General features: G+C 37.0%; 1 protein-coding gene, 1 non-coding gene and 1 pseudogene across 2 annotated transcripts in view; 1 reads left to right on the top strand and 2 right to left on the bottom strand.

Moving 5' to 3' along the window:
- WDR76 (WD repeat domain 76) overlaps window positions 1–19,132 on the top strand; it is a 44,382-nt gene extending 25,250 nt beyond the window's left edge. Inside the window, exons 8-12 of the mRNA XM_054565484.1 lie at window positions 5,856–6,014; window positions 8,805–9,022; window positions 9,578–9,730; window positions 11,396–11,449; window positions 18,877–19,132. Coding sequence (XP_054421459.1) covers window positions 5,856–6,014; window positions 8,805–9,022; window positions 9,578–9,730; window positions 11,396–11,449; window positions 18,877–19,132 — 840 coding nt within the window. The remainder of the gene's footprint in view (window positions 1–5,855; window positions 6,015–8,804; window positions 9,023–9,577; window positions 9,731–11,395; window positions 11,450–18,876) is intronic.
- LOC129064505 (U6 spliceosomal RNA) lies at window positions 13,897–14,000 on the bottom strand. Its single transcript, XR_008528483.1, has one exon. It is a non-coding gene; the product is annotated as a U6 spliceosomal RNA (small nuclear RNA).
- A 5,485-nt stretch (window positions 19,133–24,617) lies between the features above and the next one.
- On the bottom strand, window positions 24,618–25,091 carry LOC129062957 (egl nine homolog 1-like; annotated as a pseudogene).
- Window positions 25,092–25,300: the final 209 nt, after the last annotated feature.

The following is a 25,300-nucleotide window of genomic DNA, read 5'->3' as shown; positions in this document are numbered from 1 at the left end:
CAAAGTGGGAAATTTGGGACAACTGTAATAATATAATCAATAATATATAATAACAACAACAATAATAATAATAAACAACTATTATCAGGATAGAAACAAATTCTGTAGCCAAGCTGGTGGGGACACAGCATGGTTTAGCTTCTACTCTGCCCTACCCCAAAATCCATACTGGTGAATTGACCAAACCCTGAGATTTCACTTGTATTCTCAAAACCAGAGAGAAGCACAGGAGTGGATAGTTAGATTTTTTTTCCCTCTTTTGAATGAAGAATAAGGAAATGGCTCCTGGGGGGAAATGGGGAGAAGGAGGGTAAGGAATGAGAATAGTAGGACTAACTCTCTACGAAGGAGATTTTCTTGGTTTATGGAGTAGTATACAAGGGGGTACCCCAAAAAACCCTGGACTTATCTTCTGGAGGACAGGCCCCTTGTATAACAGGCTTCCCCCTGCTAGGTGAGTGTTCTAGGAACTCATCTATGTACCAGCTTGCATTGTTGTGAGAGGCTATGTTTGTCTTCAGTGAATTTTTTTGAAGACTCTTTTAATACATCTGCCCATTTCATGATGGGTGAGCATACCTGCCCACGCCATGCTGAGTGTTCAGTTTTTGACTAAAAATGGCATGACCCCTGTGCCTTACCCTCCATATTGACCTGATCTCACCCTGAGCAACTTTGTTTTTTTGTTTTCCTGGGTGAGAAAAAGTCCTCAAAGGGAAACATTTTGCTGATGTGGAAAGGGTGAAACAAAAAACAGCAGAAGCACTAAAAGTCATCAAAATTGACGAGTTCAAAAACTGTTTTGAGCAGTGGAAAAAAAGCATCTTCATAGATGTATTGTGTCAAATGGAGAGTAGTTGAAGGTTACTGAAACTTAAACCAGTAAGCCACATCCCTCCCTCATAAGCCTCCTCCCACCCAGCCTTGCTGAGTAGGTGATATGAATCCTGGTATAAAATAATGAACAAAATCTCAGAGACTAGGAATTACAACAAATATTGCTTATTATTTCAGCTGAAACCAACTTCACCTCCCTCCTCCTGCCCTCCTTTTTTTTTCTGGGCAACAGAAAAGTTTTCTTTTCAGAGGAAAAAGTGAACTGGTATCAGATACTAGGAGAAAGAGTCAATATGTTATATCAGAGCAACTAATATGCACAGAGAACAATTCAGCCATGATGAAAATGAAAAGAAATGACATGGCAACTAGACAAATACTATTTGCAAAAACAATAAAAGAACTTAGCATGCAAAGACAGACCTAGAAGCTTAAAAAAAAAAAAAAACTTAAGGAAAGGAAGGAAATTCTCCTCAGTTGTTCCACTAGTAGAGTAGCTCTCGTGTAGAGCTGCACTAGTCATATGAGACTATTTACATTTTAATTAATTAAAATAGAAAATTCAGTTCTTCATTTACACTAGGTACATTTCAAGTGCTTAATATCCGCACATAGCTAATGGATACCATATTGGACAGTGCATGAATAAAACATTTTTATCATCTTAGAAAGTTCTTTTGGATAGTGCTGCTATGGAGAGAGTTAGTAACAACGTTAATTGGGTAAAATAAGACTCAAGGAAGAAGTAATAAAACAACAGAATGAGCTGAAAAAGACTGTAGGATTAAGGAAACAAACTGAAGCTCAGTGGAGCTAGTAAATTAGACAACAGCAAGGAACAGAATAGATATTGCTGGAAATTAAATTACAGACATTAAGATTTGAAGTAATATCACAGGTGAAAAAAGGCTTTAAGAGACAAGCCAGTAGTAAAGGAAAGGCTAAGGTAGCCCAAGAAATGGAACAGAAGATACATTTAAGCATATTTTCCTGAAAACACAGGATTGAATTGTAGATTGAATGTGTACACCAACTTCTAGGAAAATTTGAGACTTTAAGGATAAGGAATTCTTTAGGCAGAAAAGAACAAGTTATATTCAAGGCGAAAAGCCAGGCTTGACTCCGTTTTCTACAGCAACATTTCATGTAATGTCTACAGAATTCTGAGCGAAGGAAGTATGGTCCCAGAATACTTACCCAGCCCAAGATATTGTTCTAATGCAAAAGCAGCAGGTAGGTATTTATACATGTGAAAAAACTAAAAAAATTTAAGACCTGGAAAAAAATTGCTTGACAGTAAATCTCAGCCAATTAAGATTAAATCAAAATAAAGAATTCAGGAATGTAGAAGCTAGACAAAAGAATTGATGATAAACATTGACTTCATTTAAGTGGAAAACTAAAACAACTGTATGGATTATGGTTACAGAAGTGAATGTAAATGTGATTTCCTTGAACAAAATAAAAGTGATATAACAGCCCTGGCCCTTGTGGCTCAGTTGGTTGGAGCATTGTCCCATAAACTGAAAGGTTGCTGGTTGGGTTCCCAGTCAGGGCACATACTAAGTTGCAGGTTCAGTCCCCAGTCAGGGCATATACAGGAGGCAACTTATCAATGTTCCTCTTTCATTTTGCTGTTTTTCTCCCTTTTTCTCTCCTTTGCCCTCCCTCTAGAGTCATAAGCATGTTCTCAGGTGAGGATAAAAAAACAAATAAAATAATATGACAAAATACAGAGATGGAGAAAGGTGATTGAAGAGGGATGAGAATAATATTTTGATCAATAGAAATCATCTAATATTGAGACATAGTTAAAAATAAAAAAAAATGACTACAACTGCTTTATATATTATACTTTTTCTGTTTTAGGAGCTACCTTTTGTAAAAGAAATACTACAAGTTCAAAAATTCTTTCAGCCTGATTTTCTTTTATTATTTTGAAGTATAGCCACATATAATACTTTTAATAATGGCATATGTAGCATGGTCTTATTTTTTCTAAATTTATTCTCTGTCATTCTCTATATATAAGTACATATAAAGATATGTGTAATGATCACTTAATATTTTAATGGTAATTTTGGTTAATTTTGGATTTGGAGTGATTTTTAAAAACTTTTTATATTTCTGTGTTGTTTGAGTTCTTTATAACAATGGAGAGTTTTGTTTTTCTAAAAAATAAAATCTATAAACAAATATGCCAGGATATTAACAGTGGTAAACTTTGGATAGGAGGAGTATATGTGGTTGTAATATTTCATCTTTCTTTCCTTTATAAATTCTTCTGTTTATTTTAAAATTTAAAATAGACTTCTGGTCAAGATGGAGGCGTAGGTAGACATACTTTGCCTCCGTGCACAACCATAGAAAGAATTACAAACCAGATCTCAGAACTGGTAACACCCAGAACCATCAGAAAATTGAGCTGTATGAAAGTCCAACAACTAAGGATTTAAAGAAGACACATTCATCGAGATGGGTAGGAGGGGTGGAGTGGTGGAGATGGGTGGAGAGGCAATGTGGTACAAAAAGGTGGTGGTGGTAGTGGTGACAGCGGAACAGATGGGAGGGATACTTTCGGAGTAAGCGATCCTAGCCCCAGGATCTTTCTGGTGCAGAGTCCCAGCACCAGAAAGATAGATCCCCATTACCTCTATCTATAAAAACTAGTGGGGATTGGAGTGGCAGAAGAAACTGCCGGATTTTTGCTATTTAAAGGGCCAGCAAGGTCTTAGAATGTACGCAGACCTACCCTTTCCAGGATTCACTACCAGGGCAGCAGATGGAAGGCTGCCAGTTGCACACAGGAAGGTGGTGAAGTGGCAGGAAATGGGGCAAACGCTTGGTGGAACCGCCTGAAGTCAGGCAGTGGCAAAGTCCTCTCTTCGAGCCCTGCCCACATAGCCACAAAACAGTGAAGTGGGTGCCCCATCTTGGCAATTACTTAAGCTCTGCTCCACACAATTTATAGGTGCCTTTTCTACATAGGCTACATGACTAAGACAGGGAGTAAAAGCAGCTCTACCTAATACACAGAAACAAACACAGGGAGGCTGCTAAATTGAGGAGACAAATATGGTCCCAATGAAAGAACAAAATAAAACCCCAGAAAAAGAATTAAGTGAAATAATTCTTCACTATATCTTCACTTGGTGGAGATAGCCAACCTATCAGATGCAGAGTTCAGAACACTGGTTATCAGGATGCTCAGGGAACTCCTTGAGTACAGCAAAAAGGAAGATATTTCACACTAAGTGAAATAAATAATAATCCACAGGAAACCAACAGAAAAAGGAAGGAAGGAAGCTGGGATTCAAACCAATGATTTGGAACATAAGGAAGAGATAAACATTCAATCAAAACAGAAGAAACAAGAATTCAAAAAAACGAGGATAGGTTTAGAAACTTCTGGGACATCTCCAAACATGCCAACATTGGAATCATAGGGATGCCAAAAGGAGAAGAGGAAGAGCAAGAAATTGAAAACATATGAAAAAATAATGAAAGAAGACTCCCTAATTTGGCAAAGGAAATAGACATGCAAGTCCAGGAAGCACAGAGTCCCAAACAAGTTGGGCTCAAAGAGGGACACACCAAGGCACATCATAATTAAAGTGCTAAAGGTTAAAGATAAAGAATCTTAAAAGTAGCAAGAGAAAGTAAGAGTTACTTACAAAGGAGTTCCCATAAGACTATCAGCGGATTTCTCAAAAGGAACTTTGCAGGCAAGAAGGGACTGGCAAGAAGTATTCAAAGTGATGAAAAGCAAGGACCTACAACTTAGATTACTCTATCTAGCAAAGCTATCACTTAGAATGGAGGGGTAAATGAAGTGCTTCCCAGACAAGGTAAAGCTAAAGGAGTTCACCACTACCACCAAGCCATTATTACAGGAAATGTTAAAAGGACTTATTTAAGAAAAAACAGAAGATCAAAACCATGAATATTAAAAAGATAAATTCACAACTACCAACAACTGAACCTTAAAAAAAACCAACAAAAAACAAACAAACAAAAACAAAGCAAACAACCAGAACAGGAACAGAATAATAAATATGGAGATCTTTTAGAGGATTATTAGCTGGGAGGGGAAAGACGGAGATTGGGGGAAATGGTGCAGGGATTAAGAAGCATAATTGGTAGGTACAAAACAGACTGGGGCATGTTAAGAATAGTATAGGAAATGACCTTACATCCATGACCCATGGACATGAACTAAGAGGGGAATTCCTGGAGGGAATGGGGGTTCCGGGTGGAGTGGGGGGAAAGGGGGAAATAGCATAATCAATAAAATATAATAAAAAAGAGGAAAACAAAAAATGGTGGAGGATTTTGGAGCAGACTCAACCAGATTTGGAGATGATGGTTGCTCTGGTTTATAATATGATGTATGGCATAGAATACAACTTAGTCAAATCAGAAAAGTAATTATTTAATCCACTTGTGGAAAGGAAAATTCTTACTTGTAAAATATTAATGTGGAAACTCAAATACATGCATTTTCATGGTGTACTTAGAGGATAAAATATTTCTAAGACTCTCATTTTGTTGCAGTACCTAATGTCTTGTGAAAATTATTCTGAGAATGCTAGGTGTACTCATATTATATAGCAGCATACTTAGGAAGCAAAATGATATTGGTATTGATACTGTTTTTTGTTTGTTTTGTGGTAAGGAGTAATACTGTGTAAAATAAAGAGTAAATCTGTCATTTCCTGATGATTTTATGAACTGAAGTCATACTAAGTAATTCTTTTCTCTCTGTATAATGAAAAGACTATCTAATTTCAAAAAGCATGAAACTTAAAATAAATGTGACTTGTTGGATTGAAAATTAGAAAAAAAATAGTTTAGCGATAGTATAAACTTTCTAGTTCTGACTTTCTTAATGGGAGGTATAATTATAGACTAAAGATAATATAATGCAGATGTAATTTGTTTAATGACATAATGGCATAGAAAATATTACTATTTTTCACTGGTTTTTGTCTCTGTTTCCTTCCTCTACTCTCTTCCAGACTCACCAGCCTAAAGAAGATGGAGTTTATGTTTTTCAACCCCATAGTCAGCCAGTTAGCTGTCTTTACTTCTCACCTGCCAATCCGGCTCATATACTGTCCCTGAGCTATGATGGCACACTACGCTGTGGGGATTTTTCCAAGGCTGTTTTTGAAGAGGTAAATGTTAATGTATTTACATGTTGATCTCAGATGATATTCTGGATTCTTTATGAAATGCCACATGAATAATTATTATATCAGTCAGATTGGATAAGGTAGTAGTGACTTTAGAACTACACCTCCTAAGTCCCAAACCATCTATTACTACTAGTGTGACCTTGACAAGTTACTTAACCTTTTGTGGCTCAATTTTCTTAGCTGTAAAATAGGATTGTATCTTTCAGGGTTGTCATGAGGATTAAATGCCGATGAGTTAATGCAGATAGAGTATAATGTTTTCTCTTATTATTATTTTTTTTAATTTTTGCAAAAAGCTTTTAAATAAAATAACTCACCCCTCTATTTTTAGGCTTAAGACTTATACTTCTTTTTCATTCAGGAAAAAAAATATTGGAATATTACTATACTTTTGTTCATCATTCCTGGCCTTTGCAGGTGCAAATTTTGTGGAGATGAGTCTTAGAAGTGACAAAAAAGACTAGAAATTCATCATTGAATAGTACTGTATTACATTATACCTAAAACTTTTGGCTTGTAATGTAATTCAGAAACTACAAAATTTGGTTTTCTCTAGTCTTCTAGTTAAGATATATCATGTCTTATATGCCATGTGTGTCAGGGTTAACTTGGCTGTTTCTATCTGCTGAAGTGAGAATGAAAAACTGCTGTTGAATGTCTTATAATTATGCTCCAGCAAGGAATGGATATCCAGGGTGTTTTATGCAGAACATCTTATAAGGGCCAAGTTGGTTTATAACCCAGTTTATTCAAGTTTATTGTTAAGGATAAGGACTTTTCCTGGGCTGGTCCAAACCCAGCTAATCTAAATCCCTGTTTAAGAATAGTTGAAAGCTGTTGCGCTCATACTCAACGACCACTCATCCTCCCAGAGACAATCTACCTAGATCACCTCCAGGCTACTTACTCCTTAGAGATTTTCTAACCAGTTTTATCTCTGGTGGGGTTGGCCAGAAGCTTCCAGAGGCTGGGGAATCCTCACATTATTGGATCCCAGTGATTATGTTTTGGTCTACTACTTAAATGTCTACTACTTAATGCTTACAGCAAACATATCATTTGAGATGCTTAACCCTATCAGATTTCCTTAATAAGAGAATTCTCATATCAAACTCTTTTCTTAATATTGATTTTAATCTTTGTGAAACTTCAGTGTAGGTTTAGTGACCTTTTGTAGTCAGTCCCCTCTCCCTTCCCAAAGTCCGTGGCAACCACTGATGTGATTACCTGTCCCTATAATTTTGCCTGTTACAGAATGTCCAGTAAATGGAATCATTCAGCATGTAGCTTTTTGTGTTTGGTTTCATTCACCTAGCTTGACACTTTTAAGATTTGTTCATAATGTTTCATGTGTTAGTACTTTGTTTCTGATACTACTGATTAAAAAATAATTACCTTGTGATAGGCATTAACTTGAGTATGCTTTTTATATATTATTAAGCTTTATAATACCTTATGAAATAGTAGGTAATGTTATCCCTCATTTAACAGTTGAAAAACTGAGGTAAAGAGGTTTATTAGCTTGCTCAAGGACATAAATGGCAGAACAAGAATTTGCAGTTGGGTCTGTCAGACCCCAAAGCCTCTGTATTTAACCATTTTGATATACTAACTGAATACATTTTCATTTCAAGGAATTCAAGTTTCATTTGTGGGGTTTTTTTGGGGGGATATATGGTGGTTGGGATGCCTTTGGTATATTAATTTTTTAATCTCAGTTTATAATACTTGTTATTAAAACTAAAAATCAGCAGCAGTTCATGATTCAACAATAAGAATTGTGGTCATCCTCTCTCAGTTGAGTACTGACACATTCTACATTATTTTTTATTCTTTATGTGTGTGAGCCCTGAACCCAAAGTAATAGTGGTTATAAATGATTAAAAATAATAATACACGTTCATGGTAAAACATTTATTGTAAACAGGGTATGCAGAACAAATCTGCCCTTTCCACATTCTCCCATCCCTGTATTTCTTGGATATATTTCCAGATAGTACACATATACTTATAAGCATATAGACACAGATTTTTTTCTTCGTACTAGTATAGTCTGGATTCATACTATATACATGATTTTTTGCAACTTCTTTTTTTCACTTACTAGTATATCTTGGACAGTTTGTGGTACAAATCTACCCTTTTATTTTTATCATTGCACACTATTTCAAAATAGAAATGTACCATCATTTATTTAACCAGATTTCTTGGTGGACATTTAGATTGTCTCTTATTGCTATTACAAGCAGTTTTGCAGCAGGTGTCCTTATATATATGTCTTAGTGAAATTATTAGGTATGAGTATTAAATATTTTGATAGATGTATGCTGCTCAGTGGTCAAAATTTTGTGTCTCTTTTGACTACTTCCACTAAGGGTAGGTGAGCATTCAGCCATATATCTTGGACTTTATTGGCAAAGTTACTTGGTATATTAAGGTATTTCAATTGAGTAGATTTCAGATTCAGTCCATTTCCTGTTAAGTTTCACAGGGTAGATCTGCAATGAGGTTTATTGGATTTAAGAGATTTGGGATATAGCCTTGACATGGTTGGATGGGCCATTTGACTTAGGTGAGTCTCATAGCTGATCAAGGCCTTAATTTGCATCTCTATAAATGGGGATGATCATTTTGCCCTGTGCTTCCTGTGGGGATGATGGAGGGTGAGATTATTTGTGTAAAGTGTTTCATGACTTTTTAATGGAAGAATTTATGCACTGGCTTTCTTTAGAAGAGTTAAGTAAAATTTATTGTTATTTATATTCTTAGGTATACAGAAACGAGAGAAGTAGCTTTTCCTCCTTTGATTTCCTGGCAGAAGATGCCTCCACTTTAATAATAGGACACTGGGATGGAAGTATGTCATTGGTGGATAGACGGACACCTGGAACTTCTTATGAGAAACTTGTCAATTCTTCTATGAGAAAAATAAGAACTGTTCATGTCCACCCAGTGCATAGACAGTATTTCATAACTGCAGGATTGAGGTGTGTTCTTCATAAAACTTTATGATTTAGGCCTTTTAATGTTGGGAATAATGTTCAGTTGTGTTGTAAAAGACATCTGACTCTTATGATACCCACAGCTGGATAATTTTCCTACACAGTTTTTTTGAGTGTCATTTTTTAAAAATGAGGTATTCTTTTGGATTTAATAGTGAAAATATTGAAACAAGTACACATTTTTGTTTTCCTTAGCATCATATACATTTACTTCTAATCTTTTGAGAAGAAACATTGTAAAAAAAGTTATATGTGACCTATAACTTGTTGGTCTGTGTTAATTTTTTACTTGGAGAAATTGGAAAACCAACTGGATTTTTGTCTCTCTACTTGCTGGTTACATTGTTATGCTATAGTTTTTGGAATTTTTATAGTACTTTTATCTTTACTAGTGTTTGTAAAATTAATACAGGAGATTAGAGAGTTCTGTCCTAATTGTTCTTCAATGTAATGAGTATTTGAGTGTCTAATTCTAGACACTATTGTAGAGGCTTCTTCCATGTACTGTGGTAACACTGAATCTTTTTTTTTCCATTACAGCGATGTTCATCTTTATGATGCTAGGTGCCTGAATCCCAAGGGAAGCCAGCCTTTGATTTCTTTGACTGAACACACAAAGAGTATCGCTTCTGCTTATTTTTCACCTCTTACTGGTAACAGAATAGTGACCACATGTGCTGATTGTACGCTGAGGTAAATTGGGACGACAGAAATAGGTTGTTAAAGAATCTAAAGTGTTTGTAGTTACTGTGTCAATAAATCAGTAGCTTTGTTTACCGCTGTTCTCTGTTCAATCACTAGTGTTACTTATTTATAGCTATAGATAGGTTCCTGAAGGTCATTGACCTATATTTGATGGCTTTTCAGCAGTTTTTTTATCTGGAAATTTCCTGAGATTGACAAGGAAGATCTGTAGCTACCCTGGGGAGTTGATTTCAGGCCTCCCTTTTATCAGTGAACAATCCCAGAAATACCAATGAAAGCAGGCTTGTGATACCTTGAAAGGGAAGTAATTTTAGCACAGGGAGACGCTCTTACTTTGGGGATAGTAGGTTCTACCCTGTAAGTGAAGTGCTAAATGGAAGTTGCAAAGCCCTAGGACATGTGCAGGCAGAAAAGACAGCAAAAATTGGGCTTCTTTACAGACTAATAGATATAGTTTTATGGTTTCAGCTTTGGTACCTTTTTACAGCTACTTCCTAAAAGTGGATTTAAAAATGTAATATAAACCATTTGAACCAAAAATAGAAAATGATGCCAATAATAAAAGATGTGGAGAATGTTAATGCAACCACAAAGAAAAATTATTGTGTTCCCTTCCTGAGTCCCTGATTTTGTTTAACATTGCAAGCATTTCTCAGTTTATGAGAATTTTACCTTAACTGACTTTGGAATTCATTCATTATTTATTCACCCAGGCTCTGTTGAATGTATACACTGTGCCAGGCTCTAGAAAGTCACCTAATTTCCCTAATTTCTATTTAGACTCATCTGTTGGGAAGAACGTAGTCTGCAGTGTGCAGCATGTACCTAGTTAGCTTCTAGTAAAGCCTTTGCACATTAACAGGTGGTACATTAAGAGATTTAGTCAGCAGGTAGTGGCAGCTTAGCATCCCCTTTTCACCTACACAGCAGAATCCTTTGTCTCAAGAGCTACCTGTTTGTTTCATTCCTGTTCATTTGCCCTGTAGAGTTTATTCTTGTTATATTAGCTATTAGGGATTTGACTTTTTGGTAATCTAATTAGGCAATAAACTCTAGTGCCAAGGAACTGCACCGGAATAGCTAGGTACAAAGAGAAGGGGAAGATGGTGGTGGTGGTGTGGTTTGTTTCTTTCTGCCAGGGTACCTGGTGGAGGCTTTTAGATTCCTCCAGCTGCCCCGCCAGTACTCCTCCCCTTAGTTGGGTCTAATTCTCACCAGCACTTGGAAATGATACTACCAGGCCCTGAACTGATGAGTCTCATGAGGAAATTGCTCTTGATTCATTCATGCACTTTTAAGTTATTTGCATTTTTAGACCACATCCCTTATGTATGACCTATATTATATGTGAATCTGAATATAGTTTTAGAATCCAGATTACTTTGAAGTGTACATTTTAAATTTGGAGTAATAGTGTTTAAATGAATTATTTCTACACTACACAATAAGCATTGAATTTTATAATAGTCTTTATAACTTTTATTAAATATATTAGCTGAAATTTTTTAGATCCTGATTCTATACATTTTAAAATAAATCATATTTCATGTCATGAGCCAATAAAAAGGTTATTAAACACATTGATGTTATTTCAGAAAATTTTCAGGAAATGATAAAAAGAGTGTCACTTTATTCTTGTTCTTTATTTTGTAGAATCTTTGACAGCAGCCATATATCCTCTCAGATTCCTCTCCTCACCACGATCACGTAAGTTTCCAGATGCCAAATAATGTAGACCCTGGATTACTATGAGCTATTTGTTGGAGTACATACACTAGACACTGATTGTCAAAGAGATGTAATAGGTCTGATTTTTGTGTTATATTGTGTAAGTGTCCTGGTTGCTGGTTCCTCTCCTATCCAGAGGGGCTTCTTGCTTCCAGGTTCCCTGTGTTTATAAAGAGGTTCAATCTTTTTCAGTCAGTAGCTGTTTTCTGAAGCTGGGTGGTTATTTTTGGTTAAGGTGAATGACTTTATTCCAATCTGCATTATTCATGTTATATTATTAAAGAAGACAGTAACTACCCACTTGTTAATGAGTATTTTATTTCTTTAGTTACCCTCTTTTTATATCTGCTTCTAATGTATCTATTTTACATCAAACTTTACTCTATGCCTTTTTCCTAGACATTCCTCTTTATCTTTATGAAGTTGGGGACAGGTTAGTAATAAATGTTGATTGTTGCCTCATGAGTTTTATAGTCTAGACAGGCTATTTGTTCTGTTTCACAAACTTCTTAAGTTCCTTTTTTCCAAACTTTAATCTAGTTTATTAGTGTCTAATGTGTATTTTTATTTATGTACTTATTATTTTTTTACTTTTATTAGCATTTATTTTATGCTAAATTTACTCCCAAGCCATAAGTTTTTATTTCTTCAGTTTCTTCTGGGATATCTTACTCTTCTGTGCAACCTCCTCTTTAAGTTTAGGAACAATATGCTCTTTTTCAGGAAGGATCATCTCCATGTGGCAGGGAGAGCTCATGTGTGAGTTAATCTTCCTATGAGCTCTATAAATTCTATGCTGTGTCTTAGGAGCTTTGTCCACCTGGATGTGCTCAGTGCCCAGAGAATCTACATCTACACTCTTAAGTTCAGGATTATTTTCTGCATTTTTAAGCATGTGCAGCAAAAACTCAGCCATTCTTTCTGGGTCACTGACCCTGTGTCTGGCCCCTCTGTTTGGCCTGGGAACACCTACCAATTCCTCCATTGTAACAACAGAATGGCACACATTGCTTTGTAAAGTGACACTCTTCAGATACTTGGTGGCTTTTTGGATATGCATACCCTTGATGGCCTGGGCAATTTCATGAGTGTTCTTAAAGTGAACGTGAAGATTTGAACCTCTTGATTTGCATGATTTTGTGGGGTTTTCTGGGTCAAGTGAATAGCGGACCATTTTCAGAGGTCACTTCTAGCTGCTTTCGGGAAGAGCCAGGTGTGTATTTATTAAAAATTTATCTACGGTGTTGATTCTTGGGTCAGTATGAATTTTCATTAAAGGTAGCACCATTAGTGATAATGGAAAATGTGGTTCTCTTTAGTCCATACTTCTTTAATAAGAAAGGGTTGTTAATGGTATTAAGGTATAGAGAATAAAAGGGCACTACTTTCTTTTTGCTTTGTAGAGCTGTAAAGAGCCCCAAATGTATTTTTATAATTTTAATTTATTTTTATTTGTGGTTATAAACCACTTTAACCATTTTTAAGTGTATGGTTCAATAATGTTAAGTATATTTGCATTGTTGTACAATAGAGTTTTAGAACTTTTTCATGTTGCAAAACAGAAACCTCTATGCACATTAAACATTAATTCCTCCTTCCCTCTCCCTCAGACATGGACAGCCATCTTTAATTTCCATTTCTATTATTTTGACCTCTTTAGATACTTCATATGAGTGATATATGTATTTGTCATAATGTGACTGGCTTATTTCACTTAGCATAACACGCTGGAAGTTTATCCATGTTCTAGCATGTGACAGTATCTCCTCCTTTGTTTTTTTTGTTGTTCAAGTATAGTTGTCTCCATTTTTCCCCTACAACTCCCCCCTGCCCCACCCATCTCCACATCCCATCCTCAAACCTACCCGCTTTGGCTTTGTGTGTCCTTTAAACATATTCCTTGATGGCCCTTTGCCTATTTTCCCTCGTTATTCGCCCCCCACCCCCCGTTACTATCTGTTTGTTCTTTATTTCAATGTCTCTGGTTATATTTTGCTTTTTTGTTTTGTTGATTAAGTTCCACTTACAGGTGAGATCATATGGTATTTGTCTTTCACTGCCTGACTTATTTCACTTAGCATAATGCTCTCCAGTTACATCCATGCTGTTGCGAAGGGTAGGAGCCCCTTCTTTCTTTCTGCTGCATAGTATTCCATTGTGTAAATGTACCATAGTTTTTTTAATCCATGCATTTACTGATGGGCACTTAGATTGCTTCCAGCACTTAGCTATTGTAAATTGTGCTGCTATCAACATTGGGATACATAGGTTCTTTTGAACTGGTGTTTCAGGATTCTTGGGGTATAATCTCAGCAGTGGAATTGCTAGGTCAAAAGGTAGCTCCATTTTTAGTTTTCTGAGGAAATTTCAAACTGTTTTCCACAGTGGCTGCACCAGTCTGCAATCCCACCAACATTAGGGTTCCCCAAAATATGGAAAGCTTCATGAATATGTGTGTCATCCTTGCTCAGGGGCCATGCTAATCTCTGTGTCATTCCAATTTTAGTATATGTGCTGCTAAAGCGAGCATTCCTCTTTTTAAGGCTCCATAATGTTCCATGTATGTCTCTGCCTCATTTTTTTAATTCATCTGTTTTTGGACATTTGGGTTGGTTCTACCTGTTGGTTTTACCTCTTGGTTATGAAGAATGCTGCAGTGAATATGGGTGTGCAAACATCTCTTCAAATACTGCTTTGAATTATTTTGTATAGATACCAGAAGGGGAATTTTAATGGATCATGTGGTAATTCTATTTTTAATTGAGGAAACTTCATACTTTTTTCCTGTTTTTTAAACAAATATTTATTTACTTTTAGAGAGAAGGGAAGGGAGGGCAAAAGAGAGGGAGAGAAACAGTAATGTGCGAGAGATACGTTGATCTGTTGCTTCTCTCATGCTCCTGGGGACCTGGCATGCAAACCAGACATGTTCCCTGATTGGGAATCAAACTGGTGACCTTTAGGTTTACAGGTCAGTGCCCAATACATTGAGCCACACCAGTCAGGGCTCCATAGTGTTTTTCCATAGCAGCCACATCATTTTACATTCCCACCAAGAATTGCCCTAGCTGGTGTGACTCAGTTGGTTGGAGCGTCATCCTGTAGCCAAAAGGATGCAGACTTGATCCCTGGTTGGGGCACATCCCTAGGTTGTGGGATCTATCCCTGGTCCAGGTGCTTGTGGGAGGCAACTAACAGTGTTTCTCTGTCATATTGGTGTTTCTCTTTCTCCTTTCTCTCTGAAAGCAATGAGAAAATGTCCTTGGGTGAGAATTAAAAAAAAATGTACTAAGGTTCTAATTTCTATATATTTATCAATACTTGTTTTCTCTTTTTTGTTTGTGATTATCCTAATGTTGAAAATCTTTTCATATGCTTGTTGGCCATTTGTATATCTTCTTTGGAGAATTGTCTGTTCAAGTCTTTTTCTGTATTGGACTATTTTTGTTTTTGTTAGTGAGTTGTAGGAGTTCCTTACATATTCTGCATATTAACCACTTATCATATATATGATTTGGAAACACCTATCATTTTATAGGTTGCCTTTTCACTTTGTTGATTGTTTCTGTTCATGCACAGAATTTTAAAGTTTGGGGTAGTCCTATTTGTCTATTTTTGCTTTTATTGCCTGTGCTCTTGGTGTCATATTCAAGAAATTGCCAAATCCAGTGTCTTAAGCTTTTTCCCTATGTTTTCTTTTAGAAGTTTTATAGTTTAAGGTCTTATGTTTAGGTTCTTTAATCCATTTTGAGTTAATTTTTACTGTTCAACTTCATCCTTTTGCATGTGGATATCCAGTATTCCCAGCACCATTTGTTGAAGGGGCTGTCCCTTCCTCATTCTGTTGTCTTAGTGCTCTAATCAAACATGATTTGACCATATACATGAGGTTTTACTTCTGGGCTTCCTGTTCTTTTCTGTTGGTTTGTATGTCTGTATTTATGCCTGTATCACACTGTTTTGAGTCCTATTGCTTTTTAGTATGTTTTTGAAATCAGTAAGTTTGAGGTCACCACCTTTCCACCTTTATTTTTTTTCATTTTTTATAATCCTCATCTGAGGACATGCTTATTGATTTTAGAGAGGGAGGAAGGGATGGAAGGGGGAGGGAAGAAACATCGATGTGAGAAACATCGATTGGTTGCCTCTTGTATGAGCCCTGACTGGGAACTGAACCCACAACCTAGGCATGTGCCCTGACTGGGAATTGAACCTGTGACCTTTCAGTTTATGGGATGACGCTCCAACCAAATGAGCCACACAGGCTAGGGCTTTTCTTCTTTTTAAAGATTGTTTTTGCCAATTCATGATCCCTTGAGATTCCATATCAATTTTAGAATTTTTTGTTTTTTATTTCTGCAAACATGCCACTGGGTTTTGATAGAGAGTGGTCGTTATTAGTGTGTAGAAATGCAACTGATTAAAACGTGTTTTAAAAATCCTTACCCAAGGATAATTTTTTCATTGCTTTGAGAGAGAGGGGCAGGGGAATATTGATGCAAGAGAGAAACATCAGTTGGCTGCCTCTCATGCACCTTGATCAGGGATTGTGCCTGCAGCCTATGTATGTGCCCTGATGGGGAAAAGAACCTGCAGCCTTTTTGGTTTATGGGACGAGGCTTTAACTAACTGAGCCACACTGGCCAGGGTGCAACTGATTTCTGTGTGTTGATTTTTGTATCCTGAAACTTCGCTGAAATCATTTTGGTTTTAACAGGGGGATGGGGGTGGGGGAGGGTGTGGGGGGGTGGCGGCGGCGGTGGCGGTGGTGTGTGTAATCTTTAGAATTTTCTATGTATAAGACAGTTTTACTTTTCCAATTTGGATGGATGTCTTTTAATTTCTTTTTCGTATCTAATTGACTGTTGTGTGACTGCTCAGAATGTGTCCCTCTTTCCAGATGCTTGTCAGTTTAATGATGACACTTCACATGCAGAACACTTCACATTACCTGTGAAGTTGTGAATGACCCATAAGCTAGGCAGATCATTGTCTCTAGTCCTATTGAGTTTTCTAGTTTTACCAAGTTTACAGTACTGTGTTGAATAGAAGTGACAAGAGTGGGCATCCTTGCCTTTTTCCTGATCTTAGAGGAAAAGCTTTCAGTCTTTCACTGTTGCATATGACATTAGCCATGGGCTTTTCATATCAGACCTTTATTATGTTCAAGTGGTTTCCTTCTGTTCCTAGTTTGTTCAGTGTTTTTATCATGAAAGGGAATTGAATTCTGTCAAGTGATTTTTCTGCATCAACTGAGATGTTCGTATGGTTTTTGTCCTTCACACTGTTAATGTGGTATATTATATTGATTTTATTTTTTAAATTCTCACTTAAGGATATGTTTTCATTGATTTTGGGGCAGGGGAGAGAAAGAGGGAGAGGAACATTGATGTGAGAGAGACACATCGATCAGTTGCCTCCTCCTTGTGCCTGGACTGGGGATCCAACACGCAACCTTTTGGTGTATGAGATGAGGCTCCAACCAACTGAGCCACGTGGCCAGGGCTTACATTGATTTTTAGATGTTGTGCCATTCTTGCTTTCCAGGTATAAATTCAACTTGGTCATGATCCTTTAGAGTGCTGTTGAATTTGGTTTGCTAGTATTTTGTTGAGGATTTTTGTATCAATATTTATTAAGGATATTATTCTTTAGTTTTCTTATAGAGACCTTGTCTGGGTTTGGTATCAGGGTGTAGGACTTGCCTCATAAAATGAATTTGGAAGTGTTTTCTCCTCTTCAATTCTTTGAAAGAGTTTGAGGAGCACTGGTGTTAATTCTTTAAATGTTTGTTATAATTCTCCAGTGAAGTCATCTGGCCCTGGGCTTCTCTTTGTTGGGCTCCCCAACCCTGCACTCTAGCTACTTGGGAGGTTTTTGATAAATGTTTTATTCTTCTTACTAGTCGTAGGTCTGTTTAGACTCTGTTCTTCATGATTCAGTCTTGGTAAGTTGTGGGTTTCTGGGAATTTACCCATTTCTTCTAGGTTATCCAATTTGTTGGCATATAATTGTTCATAGTATTCTCTTATAGTCCTTTTTATTTCTGTGACATCAGTTATAATGTTCCCTCTTTCATTTGATTTTAGTTATTTGCATTTTCTTTCTTTTTTCTTACTCTAAGGATTTGTCAATTTTGTTGATCTTTTTTAAAAAACCAGCTCTTTGTTTTTTATATTATTTTTATTTAAATAAAAAGATTTTATTTATTTATTTTTAGACAGAAGGGAAAGGCAGGAGAAAGGGAGAGAAACATCAATGTGTGGTAGCCTCTCCTGAGTCCCCCACTGGGGACCTGGCCTGCAACTCAGTCATGTGTCCTGACTGGGAATCGAACCTGCAACCCTTCGGTTCCAGGCTGGCGCTCAGTCCACTGAGCCATACCAGCCAGGGCCATATTATTTTTCTATCCTTTGTTTCATTTATCTCTGCACTAATTTTTAATCTCTGCATTTCTTTACTTTTGCTCACTTTTAGTTTAGTTTATTCTTATTTTCTTTGAGGTGTAGTAAGCTTTTTCCTTATTATTCCTTCTTCTTTTCCTTGAGGTGGAGTTAGGTTGTTGATTTTGAGATCTTTTTTTAAAGTAAGGGTTTACCCCTATAAATTTCCCTATTAGTATTGTCTTCATAGTATCACATAAATTTTGGTATGTTGTGCTTTCCTTTTATTTGTCTGCAGACATTTTTCTGTTATCCCTTGTGATTTTTTTCTTTGTGCCCCAAATGTGTTTTTTTACTTTAGAGATGTATGGAATATAAAATGATTTGGGGGGGTTGGTTATCAGTAGAATACAAATATGGAAATAGCTCTTGTTAAAAAAGAGATAACCAGATTTCTTATTTTTATGGCTGCTTCTATTTGTGTGCTAACAAAAGGAAGAAAGTAAATTGAGCTAGGAAATAGTGAACAAAAAATGTGCTATTTCTTCAGATACTTAGTGACCGTCCACTGAGAATAAGCCACTGCACTTAGCACTGAAGATTCAAAAATGCAGAAAACATTGTCTCTGTCCTTAGTTTTGGTATTTTTTAAAAAAATTGATTTGAAGAGGGAGAAATGGAGGGAGGGAGAGAAGGGGGAGAGAGAGAGAGAGAGAGGGAGAGAGAGAGAGAACCATTGATTTTGTTGTTCCTCTTATTTATACATTCATTGGTTGCTTCTTGTATGCCCTGAGCAGGGATCAAACCCACAACCTTAGCATAACCAGATGAGCAACTCACAGAGGGCCTGAGTTTTAGTCTTGTAGGAAGGATGACACTAGGTTGATGGTAATTCAGTAGCTGAGAGAAGAAACTTGGCAGAGAAAATCAGCATTTGGGAGCAATGCCATCTTTACTCTCTGCCCATTGCTACCTTGAGTTATTTAACACTTACTGTCTTTTAAATTGTATTTTTTTTACTAGGCACAACACCATTACTGGACGATGGCTGACCAGGTTTCAAGCTGTATGGGACCCTAAACAAGAAGACTGTGTCATAGTTGGCAGTATGGCCCATCCACGACAGGTGGAAATCTTCCATGAGACAGGAAAGCAGGTGCATTCTTTTCTTGATGGAGAATGCCTTGTCTCTGTGTGTTCCATCAATGCTGTGCACCCAACTCAGTATATTTTGGCTGGAGGTAATTCCAGTGGGAAGATACATGTTTTTATGAGTTAATAAAGATGCTGGGTTTTTGGTTTAGCATTACCAATTTGTTCAAATTAATTAGTGTTTATTTAGCAAATATAAATTGCTTTATTAACAAGAACTATGATCAGAATTTTTTTTTAATTGAGAAGACTCGGAAGTTGTTCCCACAGGGTGGTGAGGAAATATAAGGGAGGCTATGATGCCGTCAGCACTTTAATCAGGTAGTATGTTGAGAAATTGTAACATTATCAGTTAAAGCTTTGAATGGTCAGTATTAAAAGCATTTGTGGTCTAATGATATGGTTTTTAAAAAATTTATTAGAGTGACATTGGTTAATGACAATGTAATGTAAGTTTCAGGCATATATCTTTGTACTACCACATCTGTATACTCTATTGTTTGCTCACCATCCATAGTCTAGTCTTCTGTCACCATATATTTGACCCCTTTACCCCCTTTGTTTTTCCCCAAACCCTCTTCTTTGGTAACCACCATTCTGTTATTTACATATACGAGGGGTTTTTTTGTTTGTTTGTTTGTTGCTTTTAGTTTTATATCCCACATATGAGTAAAACCATGGTTCTTGTCCTTTTCTCTCCAACTTATTTCACTTAGCATAATACTGTCAAGATCCATCCATGTTGTTTCAAGTAGCAATTTCTCATATTTTTATGGCTGTGCAGTATTACGTGGTACTTATGCCATTATACCACATCTTCTTTGCCCAGTCAACTATCAAGGGACACTTAGGTTGTTTCTGTGTCTTGGCAATTGCTAATAATGCTACAGTGAACATAGGGTATGTATGTCCTTACAAATAAGTCTTTTCAATTTTTTTGGCAGATAATCCAGAAGAGGGATTGCTGAGTCTTACGGTAGCTCTACCGTAAGACTCAGCAATTTTTTGAGGAACCGCCATACTGTTTTCCATAGTGGCTGTGCCAATTTACATACCCACTAGTGACTGTGACATTTTCCTTTTCATGTTTTTTCCAACACCGTTAGTTCTTGTCTTGTTGATAATAACCATTCAAACAGGTGGGAGGTGGTATTTCATTGTGGTTTGGATTTACATTTCCCTTATAACTAGTGATGTTGAGCATCTTTTAATATATCTGTTGGCCATCTGTATGTCTTCCTTAGAAAATTGCCTATTTAGGTCCTCTGCACATTTTTTAATTGGATTGTTTAGTTTTTTGATACTGAGTTGTATATTAAATATTACCTCCTTACTAGGGGTATTGTTTGCAAATACCTTCTCTTATTTGGTTGATCACCTTTTTGTTTTGTTGATGCAGGAGGTTTTTTTAGTTTGATGTAGTCCTGTTCAATTATTTTTGCTTTTACATCCCTTGCTTTGGAGTCAAGTTCACCAAAATCCCTCTGAGATCAATGTCTGTAAGTTTAGTGTCTGTGTTTTCTTCTATGTATTTTATTATTTCAGGCTTTATGTTCAAGTCTTTAATCCATTTTGAGTTAATTTTTGTGTATGGTATCAGATTGTCTAGTTTTATTCTTTTGCATATGGCTTTGTAGTTTTCTGCATATTTATTGAAGAGACTTTCCTTTCTCCATTGTATGTTTTTGGCTCCTTTGTTGAAAATTAGTTGCCCATATATGTACGGGTTTATTTCTGGGCTCTAATAGCTGTTTCATTGGTTTGTGTATCTGTTTTTGTGCCAGTACCATACTGTTTTGATTACAGTGACTTTGTGGTATAGTTTGAAGTCAGAGTATGATAACTCCAGCTTTGATCTTTTTTTCTCAAGATTGCTTTAGCTTTTTGAGGTCTTTTGTGGTTCCATACAAATTGAGGTTTTTTTCCCTATGTCTGTGAACAGTGCCATTGGGGTTTTGCTAGGGATTACTTTAAATCCGTATATTGCTTTAGATAATATTGCTATTTTAACAATGTTAATTGTTCCACTCCATGAACACAGAATATCTTTCCATTTCTTTGTGTCTTCAGTTTCTTTTAACAATGTCTTATAGCTTTCAGTGTACAGGTCCTTCATGCCCTTTGTTAAGTTTATTCCTAGGTATTGTATCTACATTGTTGCAATTATAAATGGGGTTGTTGTCTCCATTTCTCTTTTTAATGTTTTATTAGTATGTAAGAATGCAATGGGTTTTTGTATATTGATTTTGTATCCTGCAACTTTACTATATTTGTTTGTTGCTTTTAATAGTTTTTTTGGTGTAATTTTTAGGGTTTTCTAATACATAGTGTTGTCTCTAAATATCGACAGTCTTACTTCTTTCACAATTTGGATGCCTTTTATTTCTTTTTCTTGTTTAAGTACTCTGGTTAGGACTTCTCATACTATTTTGAATGACAGTGGTAAGATGGGTATCCTTGTTTTTTTCCTGATCATAAAGAGGAAAAGCTTTCAGAGTGTCACAATTGAGTATGATATTAACTGAGCATTTATCCTATATGGCTTTTATGTTGCAGTCCTTTCATCTATACCCACTTAATTGAATGTTTAATCATAAATGGATGTTGTATCTTGTCAAATGTTTTTTCTGTATCTATTGATATGACCCTTGATTTTTCATCTTTTATTTTTATAGTGTGGTGTGTCACATTGATTGATTTACAGATGTTGAACCATCCTTGTATTCCTGGAATGAACTCCACTTGATAAAGATGTATTATCCTTTTAATGTGTTATTGTATTTGATTTACTAGTTTTTGTTTAGAATTTTTTACATCTAAGTTCATTCGAGATGTGCCCTATAATTTTCATTTTTTGTGTTGTCCTTGCCTGGTCTTGGTAATTGTGGCCTTGTAAAATGAGTTAGGAAATATTCCCTTGTCTTCATTTTTTTTGGAATAGGTTAAAAAAGATTGGTATTAAATCTTTGAATGTTTGATAGAATTTACCAGAGAAGCTGTCTTGTCTTGGAATTTTGTTTTTTGGTAGGTTTTTTTTATTACTGTTTCAATTTGCTTTCTAGTGATTGGTCTACTTAGCTTTTCTAGTTCTTTATGATTCAATCTAGGAAGGATTCCTATTCCTAGGAATTTGTCCACTTCTTGTAGGTTATCAAATATAGTGACATAAAGCATTTCATAGTGTCCTTGTATAATTTTTTTGTATTTCTGTGGTGTCCATTGTAACTATTCTTTCATATCTGATTTTATTTACTGGAATCTTTTTTTTTTTCCATTAGTGAGTCTAGCCAGAGGTTTTTCAGTTTTATCTTTTTAAAGAACCAGCTCTTTGTTTCATTAATTTTTTTTTTATTGTCTTTTCCTTCTCTTTTTTATTTATTCCCACACTGATTTTTACTATTTCCTTTCTTCTACTGACTTTGTGTTTGGGCTGTTTGTTCTTTTCCCCCTAGTTCTTTAAGTTAAGATTACTTATTGGAGATTATTCTTGTTTCTGAAGGTAAATGGCCTGTAATGCTATAAATTTGCCTCTTGTTAATTGTTTTTGCCACATCCCAACCATTTTGGTATGTTGTGGTTTTATTTTTGTCTCTAAGTATCTTTTGATCTCTTATTTCTTCTTTGACCCAATAGTTGTTCAGTAGCTTGTTGCTTTATCGCCACATATTTTTGTTTTTTCCAGCTTTCCTCTTGTATTTAATTTCCATTTTTATACTGTCGTGGTCAGAAAATATACTTGGCATGATTTCAGTTTTAAATTTATTTGGATTTGTTTTGTGTCCTAACATATGGTCTATCCTTGAGAATATTCCATTTGCACATGAGAACAGTGTGTAGTTTTTTGTTTTGTGATGGAAAGTTCTATAAATATCAATTACGTACATGTGGTTTAATGTGTTATTTAAGGCTGTTTTCTTATTGATTTTCTATCTGGATAATCTATCCATTGCTGTCAATGGGATAGTGAGGTCCCCTATTATAATTGCATTTTTGTCAGTTTCTCCCTTTAGGTCTGTTAGTAATTGCTTTATATTTTTTGTTGCTCGTAGGTTGGGTCATATATATTGGTAGGTGTTATATCTTGATGAGTTGTTCCTTTTATTATTATAAAATGTCCATCTTTGTCTCGTTACCTTTTTTATCCTGAAAACTGTTTTTTCCTGATAAAAAAAATACTGTTGCTTTGCTCTTCTCTAGGTGCCATTTGCTTGAAGTTTCATTTTTCATCCCATTTACTTTGAGCCTATATTTGTCTTTGTAGGTGAGATGGGTCTTCTGCAGGACACAAATAGTTGGGTCTTGTTTCTTAATCCGTTTTGCTACTCTGTGCCTTTTAATTAGTGAGTTCTGTCCATTTACACTTAGGGTGGTAAATGGTGATGGTTTTACTGTTAAGTTTCATTATCAACAGTGTCAGAAAAACCCAAAATCAACAGCAGCAATTTTTAGGAGTTCAAATTATTGTAAGGCAGGACTAGAAAACAACCTGATTTTCAGCTGGTAATTAAAGTGCTCCTTATTTTAAGTAAAAAGAAAATGAAAGTAATTCTCAGTTAATGGCAACAATCATCGTAAGAGGTCTTTTAGGGCAAAATTTACTAGTATGAAGAGGTTTACAAAAATAGATTGATGTTATTTTGGCGAATAATACTCTAGTTTTTCCTTAGTTCAGTTTTTATAAATTGTACCTAAATATGCAAAAATTACTTTAAATTCAAACTTGACTATATAAAAAAGGGAGAGATGAAATGAACCCAGCTGGATGACAGATATTGCGAAATAGAAGAATGAAACAATTCTACCAAGGGCGCTTATTTCATGTACAGATGTCAGTACCATTTTCAGTTGATAGCTTATATTCTTCCCATATGCAATCACAGGTTTGGAGTCAGGCATGCAGTACAAAGCCACAGTCAGATCTTTCTGATGCAATGCAAAAAAGTTGTTTCTGTTTCCTTATTAAAATGCCACCTGGTTGTCTTTTTCTTCGTCCATTTATTTGTAGTCACAAGTTAACAAATAGCATCAACAATTATTGTAGGTGAAGTAGGATATTGCTGGATCAAAGTCTCTAAGACATCTTTACTGATTGAATCAGAAGGTTTATTTAGTTCAACCCTCACACCTTTCTCACCTTGGCATCTCAGTCTTTGTTAAGATAGTATATCCATGTCACACACCTTCCATCTCCATTTGGATTATCAACATGATGTGCATATTCTATTCTGTTGCCTGGATAATAAGCAACCGTGGCTTTCCTCCGGCAATTTATTTTTGTAGTTGCCCAGCTTCCCCTCACAATGGTGTACTCGGTCGTTCACGCTGCTCACGAACAGCCCAGTGGTTTTGCAGCCGGGCTCCTTGCCCTCTATCCAGGTGATGTTATCACCTCAAATGTCCTTGGACAAGTCACTCTTCTAGCTAATCAGCTGGTCGTCTGTGAACTTGCCAAGGTCATGCAGGGTGCGCACCTCCTGGCCGATCACCTCCCTGGTCTTCTTGCCCAGGAAGCCTTCGACTATGCAGATGCCATGCTTGGTACGATGTACCCCAGCGCCAGCTTCAGTGCTGGGCAGCAGCTTCGTTTGCCCATTGGGTCACAGGCCGCTGCCTTAGCTCAGCCCCTCGCCCAGTGCGTTGCTTAGCAGGTTCAGGTTTGTCTTCTGGAACAGCTGCGAGCCTCCTTCACTGGCTCTGCCTCGGCTACCGGGGCCCGGGCCGTTGGGTGCCGTGCAAGGTGGGGACGTGGCCGCCATGGGCTTGGCCTTTGCCTTGGCCTCTTTTCCCGGGAGTGGCGCTGTCCTGCCTTCCTGGCCTTCCTGACCCAGGTGGCCCTGGGCGGCTTTGTGGCCGTGGGCTTGTGCGGTGCGGGTGCGAGACCGCCCCGTGGCCGGGAGCACCCTCGCCTCTCTGGCACACAAGCCTGTGTTCCCTTCTGTCCTGGCGCTGGTGCTCCTTGTGCAGTAGAAGGAGCTGACGTGGTGTCTGCAGTGCAGCAGGTCCTCCATCTTCCCTCACAGCTCACAGAATTGCCAGTCTCGCTCGCTCTTGCTCAGCCCGACCCGCTCGCCGCTGTCATTGGCCATCAGTGGCCGAGCAGGAAGGGTTGCGGCCAGCTGGATGGCCTCCCCTGGAGCGGGGGAACGGGCAGAGCTGCAGCGGACGTCGCTGCACCATGCCCCTGCCGCCCTCAGGGAGGCCGGTGCCCTCCCTCAGCCAGGCTGCTTCCTTTTCCTCCGGCGGCAGCGCAGCGCTGGCTGCCTCCTCAGCGCCTCGTTGACCCTGTGGGCTGAGG

This window comes from Pteronotus mesoamericanus, unplaced genomic scaffold (genome assembly GCF_021234165.1).
Source record: "Pteronotus mesoamericanus isolate MK-2021 breed Mesoamerican mustached bat unplaced genomic scaffold, CSHL_Meso_final contig_164, whole genome shotgun sequence".
Taxonomy (NCBI): domain Eukaryota; kingdom Metazoa; phylum Chordata; class Mammalia; order Chiroptera; family Mormoopidae; genus Pteronotus; species Pteronotus mesoamericanus.
Note: the sequence above shows the minus strand (reverse complement) of the source record. Positions and strands in the feature narration are given on the sequence as shown.